The sequence below is a fragment of the Rhinolophus sinicus genome, linkage group LG03, assembly GCF_036562045.2.
Source record: "Rhinolophus sinicus isolate RSC01 linkage group LG03, ASM3656204v1, whole genome shotgun sequence".
Classification (NCBI taxonomy): domain Eukaryota; kingdom Metazoa; phylum Chordata; class Mammalia; order Chiroptera; family Rhinolophidae; genus Rhinolophus; species Rhinolophus sinicus.
The window spans coordinates 62,861,755-62,877,852 of NC_133753.1; the positions used below are offsets into that span (position 1 = coordinate 62,861,755).

Here is a 16,098-nt window from a genome sequence, read left to right on the forward strand (position 1 = left end):
AAGCCACTTCATAGGTGGAGGTGTGGTTTGTCTCCTGAGGAGTGGAAGAAGAAAATGCCAAGGAATTGGTATAATTGGAAAGAAGCAGAATAGTAGCTAGGCATAAGGAAAAAGGATTTGGAAGAACACTGAGTGATTAAAATGTAGAAAATACTGTGGGGCTAGTAGACTGAACTTCCTCAACTCAAATATTCATCCTTTTGCCCATCCCTTTCCTCAGGAACAGAAGGAGTTCTTATAATAAACATTTGCATTACCATGTAACACATATATGTTAGTGTCCAGTGTAATTCTTTGCATCAGTAAATGAATTATATTGAACTTGTATCTAAAAAATCTTTTACTGGCCAATTTATTCTGAACTTTACTTTTATATTAAATCATTTGAACTATTTTAATCCAAACTACCTTTTCAGTAATTCCTAATATCAGAATTATAGGTACTATTTTACAAGGCTATAAGGTTTTTTTGGGGGAGCTATTATCAGTGTTTTTCTAGATTATTTACCTCTAACCTGTTGATAAAGAGGTTCATCTTCTAGCATTGATCCCGGTAGGAAGAGGATGGTAGTGAAGGTCATCAAATTTGGTGAAACAGGTCCCAGTAAAATGACTGATCTTTGTTCTCACAGCATGACATATTTCTGACACCTGGCCCAGGGTGCAACCGTTACCCTAAGTCAGGGGTGTCCAGACTGCGGCCCGCGGGCCAACTGCGGCCCATGACCCATTGTTAATTGGCCCGCAGCAAATTCCAAAAATATATTTAGTTTATTTAAATAAACCAGGTGAAGCAATACGTACTTCACCTCGAGTGAGTGGCCGGGCTGTTTGTGTATTTTGCCGCATATGGCCCTTGGTGAAAAGCGTTGAAAAAAGTTTGGACACCCTACCCTAAGTGGTTCTCTGAGGAGATACGTATTTTACCTCTTATAATAATTGTGTCAGTATAATTTACCGAAGACTCATTTTTTGTTGTTGTTGTTGTTGAACTTTTGAACATCCTAGATCACTTCTAAGAAAAGGTTTCATTGTATGCTAAATATTGTGTTCAGTCAGCAGTATTTAAAAAAACAAAACCAAAAAACTGGAATATACAGTTATAGCACATTAGAGCTGGCAGGGGCCATATCACTTAGTGAGTGATAACTGAGAACTAGAAAAACCCTTCATGGGTCAGAAGTCTAAGGGAGAGATGACCAACTATGTAAAAAGGACATGAAATTATTTTGAAAGAAATATATAGACAAAGTACCAATTAATATTTTCTGTTGTTCCCTGTCAGCTCATGTAGAATATATGAACTGTATAATTGCAGAATCTCTAGTTTTCCTTTAAAGCCAAGAATTTCCTTTCTCCTTTTTATGTCCCTAGGGCCTTGCATGTAGTAGGTACTTAGTAAAAAGTCTGTAAATGAAAAAACAAATGCACATTTCACACTATTAAAAAAAGTAACATTACCAATTGATCTGATGATACCTGCCTACAACATTGTGACACTTAACATTTTCCTGTTTCTAGTTTTTGTTATTCTCTTTAAAAAATGGGTAAAGAATAGAAAATATTAAAATTGACAAAGACTTCTTGGAAAACAAACCAAATGTTTCTGACTTTTAAAGTGATTGTTAAATCAGTGAGTTATTGTATTAGAGTTTGTATTTTTATATCAGCTTGAAAATTCTATTGATCAAAATATAGAAGTTTTATTTTGTAGAATTCGCATGGCCTATTTCCAAGGTTTTTGGTTTTGTTTTACTCTCTTCTGATATATAGACTTCATCATTTAAATCCAGAAACAAAATGTAGTATAGTCTTATAGTAATTCTTAATTCTGGTGTTTTTAAGTTCTGTCTATTTTTCACCCTCATTTTTAGAATTGCCAATGCTACACCTATCCCGGGAGACTTGCTTCGAGAAAATACAGACGAGGTGTTTCCAGATGAACAGCTTAGTGATGGGGAGAATGGCATCCCTGTTGGTGTGTCACCAGATAAATTGCCTGGATCTCTGGGACACCCTCGTCCTCAGGAGAAGGATGTCTGGGAAGAGATGGATGCCAACAGGAACAAGATCAAGCTTGGGATTTGTAAGGTGCATATTTCCTGCACAGGAAATGACATCTTTCTGTGTGCTTATTATTTTTCTTCTGTTGCGATAGCAAAGTATCATGTTTCTCAATTCTGAATGAGAAGTAGACACAATATTCTATTGTTAGTTATTTTTATATTTGTAATTGCGATATTTTGGCTAATTTTGTCCATAACATTCAGGTATTGACACCAAACAATCTTCATTTTGTATTTTGTGGAAAAGATGAAGGTGTTTTTAAAAAAATAACCAGACACTGAGACTAAAAGAAGAGACATCTATAGAACAGAAGTTAATTGTCTTTCCAAATAATGTGACAAGACTGGGCCCCTTCTATAGTGTGGAAGCTCTGAGTACCCATTCTGAAAATTGTCTCAAATAGAGGTAGAAAACTGAGGGTTGGAAGCATTAAACTGCTTATGTGTTGATCAAGTGGATGTGGAACACATGACAGGATTTTTTCTTTATGAGGATTATAAGCAGGTCCACCTGTAAATATGGGGAGAGATACAGATTTCTGAATTTAAATGGTTAGTTTTTAGTAATCTTGGGGCAGATTATGCCCAGATTTCTCTCCGATCTTACTGTCCCTGGTCATTTCCATTTTCATAGAAGATCAGATGAAGATAAGTGGTATGGTAAGGCAAGAAATTACAAATCAGTTTTTGGTGCTTCCTGTGTTTTTATAAGGGCTAAGTTGCAAAGGAGGTTAAGTTTATAGGTGTAAAATGAGACTTTGAGCTCATACCTAGTTACATGACTGATAGAAAATTTGCTACTCATGCTTTATGAATGGGGAATATATCTTGAAAAGAATCCTCTATGATCACTTCTGAGGAGCTACATCTTTGGACAGTATATGCTATATTGTTAAACCACATAATTTAAAAAATTAACAGTATATACTTTCAGTCATGAGAGTTTTTTATAAAAACATTCTCTGCAAAGATGTGATAGGCTGCACTGTGGTCTGGCTATTGAATAAACACTATTTGGATGAGTAGTAGTCAGGAATAAGTCGTGAAAAGTAGTCAGGAAGTCAGATTTTTGTAATGTCAGATGTGGCACCACGAGCAAACTGTCCTTAAAGTGGAAAATCTCTACTTGCCAGCCTGTACGGGTGTCGGTGAATGTGAGAGAGTGAAATGGCACTTGACATAGGTCTTAATTACTTTGTTTTTCTTTCACCCATTATCATTATTTAATCTAGTCTCTTCTATTTTATAATTTCTTCCTTAAAAAAAAATTACTCAAATTATATTATTAGTGTTGTTCTTTCATGCAAGTAATGTTTATATGGATTTTTCAAAGATGTTTACCAGTCCGTGCATTTTTGGAAGTCCTGGACTCATCTTCTTTCTTCCTAAAATATTTCCTTTAGAAGTTCCTTTAGTTGAGGTCTTTTGGTACAGGACTATTTCAATTTTTATTTAGCTGTAAATGTATTTATTTGAGCCTCATTTTTTAAGGATAGTTTATGCTGGATTCAAAGATTTTGATTGACAGTTATCCCCCCCCCCCCCCCCCCCCCCCGCCAGGCTTCAACTATTGGTGGTCAGTAGTAGTAGTCTGCTGTTATTTTGTTTTGTTTTGTTTTTTCTTTCTTTGCAGAGGATCATTCCACTCGTCTTTCCTCCCCAGCTACTTATTAGCTTTTCTCCTTGTCTTTGGTGTTCTGCATTTTAACTACAATGTGTCCTTCTGCCCTACTTAGCCCCTCATTATTCTAACACTAGATTTTCTTGTTTGTTTTTTTTAGAGAGGGAAGGAGACAGGCTATTCAGGCTTGGTGACCTCTCCTACCTCTTGTGAGAGCACTTACGTCTCAAAGAGAATGTCCTTTGCAAGTTAATTTTAGTTTAGTGGGATGGAATTCTATAAGCATCTAGTTAGACATAATATGAAAAGATAAAGTTGTTAAACTTTTTGCATTGTTTATCTTTGTGCCAAAATATAAAAAATTAAAATAATACTGAAACTGAGACTAAATTAAGAAAACTCATTTAATGAAGGGTTAATAGACAAGTATGAAATGCAGTAAACTAGCCAAAATATCCTAATCTTCTCAAAACACATCCCTATCATTTGCTTATACACATTGAAAGACTTCAGTGATTCCTACCACGTATAGTAACTGGAATGTCTTCCCTGTTTTGTGTTTTTACTGTTATGTCTAGGCTGCTACTGAAGAGGAGAATAGCCATGGTCAAGCAAATGGCATTCTGAATGCTCCAAGCCTCGGTTCACCAATTCGTGTCCGCTCCGAGATTACTCAGCCAGACAGAGATGTTCCTTTGGTGCGAAAGTTACGTTCTATCCACAGCTTTGAGCTGGAAAAACGTCTGACACTGGAGCCAAAGCCAGATACTGACAAGTTTCTTGAGACCTGGTATAAAATAGTTTTTCTTTTTTTTTTTTTAAAGCAACTAATATACTATTGCTATTTTAAAATACTTATTTATTTCTATCACACAAAGTCTTTTAAATAAACTTTCATTTTTATGACATTGACTTAATTAAGCTCTCATTTTCATCCATGTTTTTTATTATCATCCTGATGCTTGATGTGAATTGTCTCCTAATGCTGTTACCAGTTCTGTAACATAGCCTTTGGCTTTGGGCGCTGAGCAGTGGGAGCTGGTAACTTCATCACACTAGGTATAAGTCAAATGAACATTTTGAAGTGATTTTATCTGGAAGGTGATCTCTTTTATTGGAATGAAGAAGATGCAGTATGTAGGTGGAGAGGGCGTGACTAAGGTGGCATTAAGCCGGAAGGAAGGGAGTATGTGAAGGAGGGAAAAAGTAATTTATACACAAGGGGCAGGCTATTCAATTAAATTTAATGAAGGCCTTCTATGAGTAAGTGCTGTAGGAAAAATAGGCATGAATAAGTTTACCATTCTCCCTAGAAAGAAGGAAAGATGGAACTTTAGAGAGCTCACATCTACTTCGAGAGAAGGAAAGGCGGCGCTGAGAGCTCTGCATTGGGAATGACTAGGTCACGGTTATGAGGCCCATTATCCTCCAGTTGTGGTAACAGGAGACAGAACGAAACTTGAAAAAGCATTTGGGCTACATTTATGAATTATAGAAGCCTTCAGTCATATTAAGAGATGAGTGACTTTAATAATAGTTGCACCCTTCAATGTGCATCTCTGGTGGCTGCTACTGGTAGTGACATAGTAGGTTAGTAGCACCACATGTTTGACTAACATGGTAGTTACTGTGTCCAGAGACTCGCCTAGTCCAGCCTTAGACAGCCCTTCATACGTGTGTGTGCTTCCTCACGTGGTAATCATTCGGTCTCACAGCTGTGTGCTGTAAGCTTGTGTCTACGCGGTGATACAATCAAAAGGATGGACGAGGTTTGGGGCAGTATTTAAACATGAGTTGTGGCTAAGATTGAGAGTAAGTACAAAGGTGCAATAGGGATAAAAGAGTAGCTTGGTAAAGAATTAATCTAATAAAAGAATGAAACTAAAAAGAAGAATCCATGCTAGGGGAAGAGCTGAGAGATAAGGCAGAGTTGAGAACTGAAGTAGTACGAGAAAATGAACTCAGGCCAAAACCTAGAATGAATAGGGAACAGCTGAAGGCATTGAAGCACCTAATTACAAACTTAAGGAAAAGGCATATTGCTTAAACTGCTTCCCCACTGATGAGAGCTGTTTTCAGAAGTCAGTGCAGCCGAATACCACCAGTCACACTGTTACCTGCCCCTCAGGCAGCACAGAGATTTGTATGCAATGAATGTCAACTGCCTCTTAATCCAAGAAAACTGAAAATATACCCTGAAGCTTCCCCCAGACCACCCCACCACCACCCACCATGTACATGGAGTTCTGTGTGCCTGGTGGGCTGGGTGTGGTTGAGCAGGTACAGTACTTGTCTCCTTCAAAGCCCTGCCTTAGGAGGAGTGTATTTGAATGAGTGTCTATTTGCATACATCTCTGAAGACAAAACAAATCAGAAAGTATTTGCCTTAAGTATACTAGCTTCTTTATTTCCCCTCATAGGGCTTCCAGTGAGGCAAAAGCCCCTTGGGTAAATTGTTCTCACCCCTCAGAGAGAGTAGAGGGCAGAGTGATGGAATTGGCAAAGTGAAGGTGAAATGGATCACACAGTCAACCCGGTTAGGCTTCTCGCCTGCCCCACAGCAACAGAGACGCCTTCCTTGGGCTCCATCTTCCAAAACAGGGTTACGACAGGTGGAGAAGAGCATTAGTAACCCGTGACACTTAGGCTTTATCCATATTTTTTCTCTCATCTGTGTGTGAATATTAGCTCTGTATAGATATTACAGGTTATGTAATAAATACTTCCCTCAGACAATTCAGTAACTTTTCTCTGTTTTCTTAAGCCTGGAGAAAATGCAGAAAGATTCCAGTGCAGGAAAGGAATCTGTTCTCCCTGCTCTGCATCACAAGCCTTGTGTCCCTGCCAGGGCCCGTACGGACCACGTCTGGCATTATGATGAAGAATACCTTCCAGATGCTTCTAAGCCTGCCTCTGCCAACACCCCTGAGCAGGCAGACGGTGGTGGCAGCAATGGATTCATAGCTGTTAACTTGAGCTCCTGCAAGCAGGAGGTTGATTCCAAAGAATGGGTGATTGTGGACAAGGAGCAGGACCTTCGGGATTTTAGGACAAATGAGGCTTTAGGCCATAAAACAGCAGGAAGCCCTTCCGACGAGGAGCCCGAAGTACTTCAAGTCCTAGAGGAATCACCTCAAGATGAAAAGCTCCGATTGGGTCCTTGGGCAGAAAATGTTCATTTAAAGAAGGAAACCTCAGGTGTGATCTTAGCACTTTCTGGGGAGTGCCCTGCCACTGCTGCTTCAGAACAATATACAGATAGGCTAGAACTTCAGGCTGGAGCTGCTAGTCAGTGTATTGCAGCAACACCCACAAGTCCGATGGAGGCGCAAGCGGAAGGACCCCTTACAGCGGTAAGAGATTTGTTCCTGTCATTTTTCTCTGTTATCCACTCAAGGTGCTATTACTAAGAAAGGACTAACAGTTGATCAACTACTAAGGTTCTTCAGCAGAGGCTTAAGTTTGGCAAATGGGTATAGGGAGTGGTGTCTGAACTGAGTTCTGTAGTCAGTCTTCCAATAGGAAATTTCTCAAAAAAGTGAGGTTTCCTGTCAGGATAGCAACTCAATATACAAAATGACATTATAATCTAATTTCAGAATAACATTTATCATTAGACCAGAAGAACTGTCTATCCGTGTGTATATATATATATTTTTTTTTTAAACTTGTATTGCTAGAGATTTTGAATCTACATTATAAAGATAGTGAGGAAGGCATATATTTAACCATTCATGGTTTGTATTTTATACTGTTGCTAGGTCTAATACTTTCCTCCCCTTTCTCTTTTGTAGCCTCCACCCCAAAATTTCTCATATTTTACATCCCTCTTAAACAATGGTTTTACATGTTTTGATGTCCAGCGTTTAAAATCCAGCGTCCCAGTCTCACTTCCAGAACGTTTGCTTCAGCATGTCTGGGTTAGAGCGAGCCCAGGAATCTGCATTTTAGCAAGCAGCTGAAGACAGTTGTGATACAGGTCTAATGCAAAGGAACGTTTTGAGAAAACTCCACCGTTTCTTCTCAATTTGGGCATTCAGCTGTAGACGCCTGTTACACTGTTGTTTTCAGTAAGCAGTGCTGCTCCCTGTGACTGCGTGAGCACGAGATCCCGAAATGCCAAATATAGAGGTAGTGAGCAAGTGTGTACACAAATCTCAGGCGCCCCGAGGTCGGGTCTGAGTACCAGGTTTCCTTAAATTCCAGTCGTTTAGCAGCCCTCTCTTCCCACTCTCCAGAAACAGCATTGTTCCCCAGGCTGAAATGTTTTCTGTTAGAACACAGTTCCTCATACCAGTGTAAAACAGTGAGAAAAGATGACAAAATGTGATTTTGTGTATAGCTCTGTAGGAATTTACCTGCACTTTAAAATAGGGAAATAAATACCTGCCTCTTTCTTCATCAGTTAGTTGGTGTTTCCTTCTTTCCCAGGCTGCTTTGTATGGTTATGCAGGTTGTTTACTGCATGCCTAGCCAAGGGAACAGTCGGGGCTGAAATCTGGCCCACATTTTGCTCGCCACACTCTGCCTCTTGTGCAAGGCTGTTTCCTCTCTGAAGAGCATCCTTTTCCACATTGTGCAAAGGTACCGTGGGGGCTGGAGGCAGGTCATGCTACCTCCCTCCTTTACCTGGATCCCTTTTCCACCCTACCTTTCTTCTTTCCATTCATTCCCTCTTTCTACCTCCCCAGATTCAGTTTCTACTTTTCTTTGACTCTATTATGCTATATACTCACCATAGCTCAAGTGTTTTTCCAATAGCATTCTGGTGTCCTTCCCTTCACCAGGGCTTTCTAAAGCCTTAGCTCCATTTCTCCTAGTGTTTTTTGTTCTCTCCCATCAATACTGTCCTGTCCACAAAGATTGTTCCCATGGGTCTTTTATACCATCTGCAACATTTTCTCTTATCAAGTCGTTGAAAAACATATATTTATATATTAGATATTTTAATTTTGACCTTATTTTCAAATATTTTTAGTATATGTGCTGCCGAAGTGAGCACGTACTTTCAAGTATTTTTAAATAAAAATGTTTTCTGAACTGAAGGTCTCTAAAGAAATGTTAGCTTTTTTTACTTATGTCTAAAGTATTAAACTTACTATTTCCTTCCTTTGGAGGCGCTTGGGGCAAAAAGTGTATTTATCTTGATTCTCTTCTTGAGGCTTAAATTCAGAGTTTACTTTTACAAAGCAGATGTTAATCACTTCACTAACGTACTACAGGCACATTAAATCGGGAGTACGGCACTGCCAAGTAGTCTCTCCAGCTGTCTTAGCTCTGATTACATGCTCTATCTTGGATGACGTGATAAACTATATTAACATTCTCTCTGAATATTTTAAATGAAGACATGTTCTGATGGGAAACAGTCTGTTAGTCTCTATCTTTTTCACTCAGGCTTGTTTCTTTTTTTAAAGATGATCTGAAGGGAAAATGTACTGATATCTTAAAATACATAGGAACTATGAAAATAGGCAAAGCAAAAGTGTATCTCTATTACAAGTATGGTTGGCATATTAACTAATAGGAACTTCAGCATTCTTTTTTTTTTAGTACTGATTTGTGAGCCTCGTTTAGGACTTCTCTTATCCATACACATGAAATCATTGATTATCAAATAACACCTCTGGTATTATTTATGATAGTATTATGGTATTAAGTATGACAGTATAATTCAATCTACGAACAGTCAGAAAAGACCAGAGATTGAAGAACTGAATTGGAAAGTAAAGAAAGCCCATTTGTAAAGTGTTCAAATGACAAACTGGACTATCATTTGGGAGAGGCTTCATGGAAGAAACCCAATCATCCAGTGGTTAATTCATTCATGTAGTTGGCATTTCTTGAGCATCCACTATGTGTCAAGTACTGTGCTAGGCATCAAGAATTCAAAGCCCAGTGAGTCTTCTTATGAACACTTTCAAGGGTCTTCCGTCTAGTAAAGGATCACAATTTAAGTGTTAAAGATGCTGTGATAGAAATCTATAGGTAGTGAAAAGTGGGGATAGTTGGACTAGATTTATAACCAAGTGTCTTCTAATATTGCATGAAGGGGCTTGAAAACTATTAAATCCTGTAGCCATGTATGCAATATGTAAGCATAGGCCAGCCAAGAAATATTTTTATTTCAGACTGTCTTTTCTGGGATTTCTATTTTTGTGTGAGTTGTGGCTTGTTTATAATTTTTAGTAACCATACAAAATTTTTTAGTTCCAATCCCCCTTAAATACACATTACACTGTTACTGATGAGTAACTGTCTCAGAAGTGGGATAATAGGGAAAGGGAAAAAGCAACTTTTATTTCTCATTTACTTAGGTCTAGAGGTTTCGCATTTTCAGTTTTACCCACTTCTGTAGCAAACACTGCTGCCCTCTCCATTCCTCACTCCCGCCATCCCGCATAAGCCAAACCACAATATAACAATATCTTCAGCAAAAGTAACCAACGTAAGCGTAGTCAGAGTAAGCAACGGGTAAAGAGTGAGTGGGACATTCTCTTAACACGTTTGACCTCTTAATATTCAGATGTTACCACTGCTGTGTACTATACCACTGCTGTGTACTGTCGTTATAGAAATACTAATTGCGTTTCTAAAAATATGATTCAATAATAGTATTTTAGTTTTAATCATAATTTTCAATACTTGTGTAAAGTATTATAGAGATGCTTTCAACAAAAGGAGTCTATAATGGAATTTGTAAGGACCCAAAGAAATTTGAATGGTTAAAATTTAATTTTTTAAATAGCCCAGGGATTTATTCCTATAACTCAATTTTTATTGACTATAGTAGAAACCAATAAATTATTCTACTACCTATATCTCTTCTAAATTATTTGTCAAAAAATCAAAATGAGATGTAGCTGTTTTGTATACCGTACACCTGTCATTTGGAAGAGAGTCTATTTAGTATGAATGTTGAATTTCCCAAAGTTTTTATTTTCTTAATAGCATCATTTCCTTTGAGTGAGAGAAAACGAAATTGACAGTTTGTAAGTTAAAATGTAAATAATAGTTGGTTTTGTCATGTTATTGTCTTTTGCTATGTGGCTGGTCCTAAACATAGGGAAACTATAAAATAATGAGGCGGCTTTATCTGAACCAAAAAGTAATGAGACTGATGTTAATCAAACTTAGTACTAGGCATTAATAAAAATAAGAAATTATTAAAGAAAATGAAGGAAAATACCAAGGTCATTTTCTCACTGTAGAAAATGTTCTATAACCTGATCTACGTAGTTGTAGAACAGAAGAAATGAAATGATTTAATTCATGCCTTAATGTTTGTGAATGATAGAAATTAAAGATGTAAACGATGCGTATGGCTTACCGCAGATCATTAAGTCCACGTGTAGAGTGTCCCAAGTGTTTTTGTGTCTATAGGTTAAGGGAATTGCTTTGTGTCTTTGGATTAAGGAAGCTATTTTCAGTTAGAATTAGCTTTCTTTTCTTCATGTTCAGCTATTGGTCTCTGGTTTTTCTCCTTTTATCTCATCAGGTACTGTTTTTGGAGACTCAGTTTCCTAGACTTTATTTGAGAGTGTGTAGTGCATGTCAGTAGGCTGTATTATGCTGTGCATGACTTTGAAATTCCTGAAGTCCTGTCTCTGACTTTGTTGACCGTGCTGTCCTCATTTGTGAAGTTCGTATTAATGATAGTACCCAATTAAAATACAGGGCAACTCTGAAATGGAATTAGTAAAAATGATTTTAGGAATACTTTATAAATTTAAACTGCTATGGAAATATTACAGTATATCATAATTGTCCCAAATCTTTTCAATGGAGAAAATAAATTCTCTGTCTGATAGTTCATATGTTTTTTCTGTGTACGAGATTGTCACCCCTTTTTTCATACCACACATTCAATACATGTATATCCTGAATCTACGATGAGTTAAACTCAGGAAAGTGCATCAATTGCCTAGCTGCAATCTCAGAAGACCAGTAGAGTGTTAGTTTTGTAAACACTGCTGTGTTTATTTTGCCTGATGTACTTGGAATTAGATATAATAGTGAAGTGACTATTGGCTTACTGTGAACGTAATTAGAGCCATCGCCCTTGCCTGTTATATAGGCATACAATATAATTTCACATCTGCTTTTCTTATCACTGTCACTCTCGGGTCTTAAAAAGTAAATTTTGAAGAGTAAATAACTATAAAATTTAGGTTTCAAAATCATTTAAAAATATACTATAGAATTGCTATCTGCCTTAATATATTTTAGAATAATAAAAGTATGACGTGACTTCCTGAAGGACGACAGCAGCAATAGAACTTACTGCCGTTTCCCCAAGGTCTGAGCTTTAGGTCTGAGCTTGTAAGAACTAAGAGGTCTGAACCCAGACAGCCTGTCTTGGATTAACCTGACAGAGCCTCAGGACTCTGGTTCCATTCAGGGGCTATTCCAGGATACTAGTTAGGTGTTTTCTCCCTGGGCTGGGCTTAGGAGAAGCTTTCCATGTTCTTGAACCTAACTGTATTACTGACACGCAGAGAAGCAGAGCTAAACAACTTATCTGACTGTGGAACCACACTGATTTCTTGGTGTCCTTTGACTAGAGGTGGGGTCTAAGCAAAATCTCCCATGACACTTCCAAGTTCATTTTACTTTGAATTCAGACCAATTATCATAGTTTTCTTAGAACTCAATGGGCTTCATTAAGTGATTTGGCTTATTTGATTTCCAAAAAAAGGCTTTTTTTTTCTTACCAGTTTATGTGGTTGACATTTTGTGCCTCCTTATGTGTCACTTTTAACAAATGTGAAGATGTACAAACTTTAGGTATCTTAAGAAAGGACATTCTTATTAGATTAAAAGTCATTAGATAGATGACTTTTATTCACACAGAATTGAAATGACCTTAGTAGAAGGATGGTAGACTTTCATTTATCATAGACTTGACCTTACAAAATTAAAGATGACATGAAACATTAGTAAATATCTTTGTATGTGTTTGCTTCTAGGAAGATATAATATTCCTAACATTGTTGAATTGATATAATTTATGGGAAACAACAAAATGCATATAAATTTAGAGTTTTTCAATTTATAATTATTTGCCAATAATTTTTTCCTATTCTGGCAGGAAATCTCTGGCACATTCAAAGGGACTTGGAGAGAATTTAATGAAAGGAACTTTTTACAGATACGGGGTAGAGTTAAGGGAGCCCATAGGACCAGCAATAGAGGGAGCCATTCCGATCCTGAGTCCTGAAAGCAGAGGAAGAGGGGCTATTAGTAGAACCTGGTGAAAGTCCTGTCTGTGGGAGTGGGGCCATGAGACGGGTTATCGCCAGGACTGGTAGAATGTAGCCACCACTAAACCTGCAGCTTAAACTTGGAGAGGAAGCAGGGAGAATGAATACCCAGACCTTTCTCTTCTCAAACTCTCTGATTCTCTATTGTTGCTTCCCATTGGGCAAACCCAGAAATCAGAAGGCCAGGGAGCCTGGATAGTGCAGTCTGCAGAAGTCAGTCTTCTAGAACACCGAGCAGGCTAAAGGAGAGGCGGGAATGAACCTCGAGGGAGGCTGTGCTGTACAGTCCTGAGTAGGGGAGCTTGAGTGTCATACATTCTTACGCAGAATTTTTCATTTCAAGTGTGAGTTGGGCAGATCTCGTTGTCATCTGTGTTCATCTTATAAATTAGAATTTGAGGTGCTAAATCTCCAATCCTGCATCATTATATTCCACGTGATTGTGTTTTGACTTTTCTCCTTCTCTCTCTCTAGATTACAATTCCTAGACCTTCTGCGGCGTCTACACAGTCAACATCAGGAAGCTTTCACTGTGGTCAGCAGCCAGAGAAGAAAGACCTGCAGCCCGTGGAGCCCACTGTGGAACTGTACTCTCCAAGGGAGAACTTCTCTGGCTTGGTGGTGACAGAGGGAGAACCTCCTAGTGGAGGAAGCAGAATAGACTTGGGGCTTCAGGTAGATCATATTGGTCATGACGTGTTACCCAATGTTAGAGAGTGTGACAAATCCCAAGACCTGGGGCTGAAAGACCTTCCTGACCATAACAGACTGGCTGTGAAGGAATTTGAAAGTCTCCCGAGGGAAACTGAAGAGAAAAGCATTCTTTTGGGGTCAGATAATGAAGATGAGAAGTTAAGTAAAGGGCAGCATTATATTGAGATCTCCTCTCTCCCAGGAGACCTAGTAACTATGGAACAGGATCGCTCCGCTACTACTGAACCTCTTGACATGGCAAAGACGCAGACGTTTAGTGTGGTGCCAAATCAAGACAAAAATCATGAGAAAAAGCTTCTGGCAGTTGGAACTTCAGAAATTTCTCCACAAGTAATTGACCTACATGCTGAAGGACAGTTAGACCAGGTGGCAGCAATGCAAAAAAGTAAGATATCTAAAGATGACATCAAGAGTGAAGCCTTGCCAGGTCACCAGGGAGACCTCGCTACTTTTTTGCATCAGGAGGATAAGAAAGAGAAAATGGTCCCTAGAAATGGAGAGCTATTCCATTGTGTTTCAGAGAGTGAGCATTGTCCCCCATCCCGGAAGGATGCGGTTAGGTCATCCTTCGTGACTAGACACAGCCGCATCCCTGTTTTAGCACAAGAAATAGACTCAACTTTTGAATCATCGTCTCCAGTCTCTGCAAAAGAAAAGCTCCTCCAAAAGAAAGCTTATCAGCCAGACCTAGTCAAGCTTCTGGTGGAAAAAAGGCAACTCAAGTCTTTCCTTGGGGACCTCTCAAGTGCCTCTGATAAATTGCTAGAGGATGGACTAGCTACTGTTACTGCTCCCTTTTCTGAGGAGGAAGTCTTCACTCCCTTTTCAAGACTGGCTGTAGACTCCCCGCTGAGCAGGTCAGCTGAAGATAGCTTTCTGTCACCCATCATCGCTCAGTCCAGAAAGAGCAAAATTCCGAGGCCAGTGTCATGGGTCAACACAGATCAAGTCAGTAGCTCAATTTCATCTCAGTTTCTGCCTCGGCCACCACCAGGAAAACCACCCACGAGGCCCACAGTAGAAGCCAGGTAACTCTGTGTGCTCTCCCTATGTTAAGTGTGTAGCACTATTTCTGTGTCTGTTTGATAATATGTCAGTGGTATCATTTCTTTGTTACCTGCTTCTGATTACTGACTTCCTTCCCTGCCTTTCCCAAGCCATAGTAGAAGGGGTCATATTGATCCAGGTTAATTCTTAGCTCTCTCACTTCCTAGCAGTGTGAACCTCAATTTTCTTACCTATAAAATGGGTAGAACATCTGCCTTGTGGTTTTGGGAGGATGAAATAAAGTGGCATACATCCAAAGCTTCTTGCAGTACTTAATAGCATACAAAAAAGGTTACTTCTCTTCCAGTCCATTTAACTAGATACTCAGTAATTTTCTAGCTTTGACTAATCAGAATCTCATTATAACAGATGTCATTATGATGTCAAATTCTAGTGAACAATATACCATGTCCATAATTTTATGGCTGGGCCATGTAGCAGTGCTGTTTATCTGATTATAATGTATTAAACAAAACAAAAAATACTGTAGGAAATTTCTCTAGGTCTGATGATAGATACAATTATACATAATAAGGCTATTGCTTTAATACGTACTGTTTGGTATACTTGTTTATTGAATATTCTCATGCATAGTTGACCATAGATTGATTATATTTTGAAGAAGAGGGGAAAATATTGGGAGGTGATGAACCAGTTAGGAGTGCTTTCACAGAGCAGATGGTCTAAACTCTTGGAGAAGAAAAAGAAAAGGGACGGTCTTTTTCTTTTTTCTTTTAATAGTGAAAATCAGAATACATTTACATGAAAACTATAACCTGTTCTAGATAGTATGACAATAGGCCTCCACCTGTTATAAGGATTTCTGAAGTGTATTAAAGTGAGATTCTATCTGTAACTCACCTAAAGAACTTGCTACCCTCACCTAAAGTTTAGTTTTGACTTGCCTTAGGGTTTTAGGTTCAAGGGTAACTAAACCTTGGATTTGAAGCGGCAGTGAGATTAGACGTCCACAGGAAGAGGGTGATGAGTAAACAGCAGTTATTTAGCTGAGACACTTTAAAAAGGGGATTCCATGAACAGTGTTCACAGGGACCCTCCTTTTTCTCCTGCTTGGCTTCTGTGCTTAATGCAGGTGGTGTGTCTGTGGCTTGAATTACTTTGGACTGCAACAAACACATCTTAATTATTTACTATTTAGCACTATATGTGTCCCCTAAAAGTAGCACTTGGTAACTAAGCCAAGCCTGTGGCATTCTGCCAGATAATACAGAGCTGACCAGCTTGGAACTCATCTCAGCACTCAGGGGGAGCTCAACTTTGCCACATAGATCCTGGCACAGAGGAATTATTTTATTCCAGTCTTCAAATGTTACTATAAGATCCAAGAAGGTAGGCTTAACCCGAATGAGTTTCATGTCATTTTTTC

The 16,098-nt window shown here is 38.6% G+C and overlaps 1 protein-coding gene across 3 annotated transcripts in view; it reads left to right on the plus strand.

Moving 5' to 3' along the window:
* Positions 1–16,098, plus strand: part of TTBK2 (tau tubulin kinase 2) — a 130,295-nt gene that overhangs the window by 107,089 nt on the left and 7,108 nt on the right. For all 3 annotated transcript variants that reach the window (XM_019725389.2, XM_074327861.1, XM_019725390.2), the window contains 4 exons: positions 1,875–2,091; positions 4,266–4,477; positions 6,452–7,040; positions 13,425–14,692. In XM_019725389.2, the coding sequence (XP_019580948.2) occupies positions 1,875–2,091; positions 4,266–4,477; positions 6,452–7,040; positions 13,425–14,692 (2,286 nt within the window). The remainder of the gene's footprint in view (positions 1–1,874; positions 2,092–4,265; positions 4,478–6,451; positions 7,041–13,424; positions 14,693–16,098) is intronic.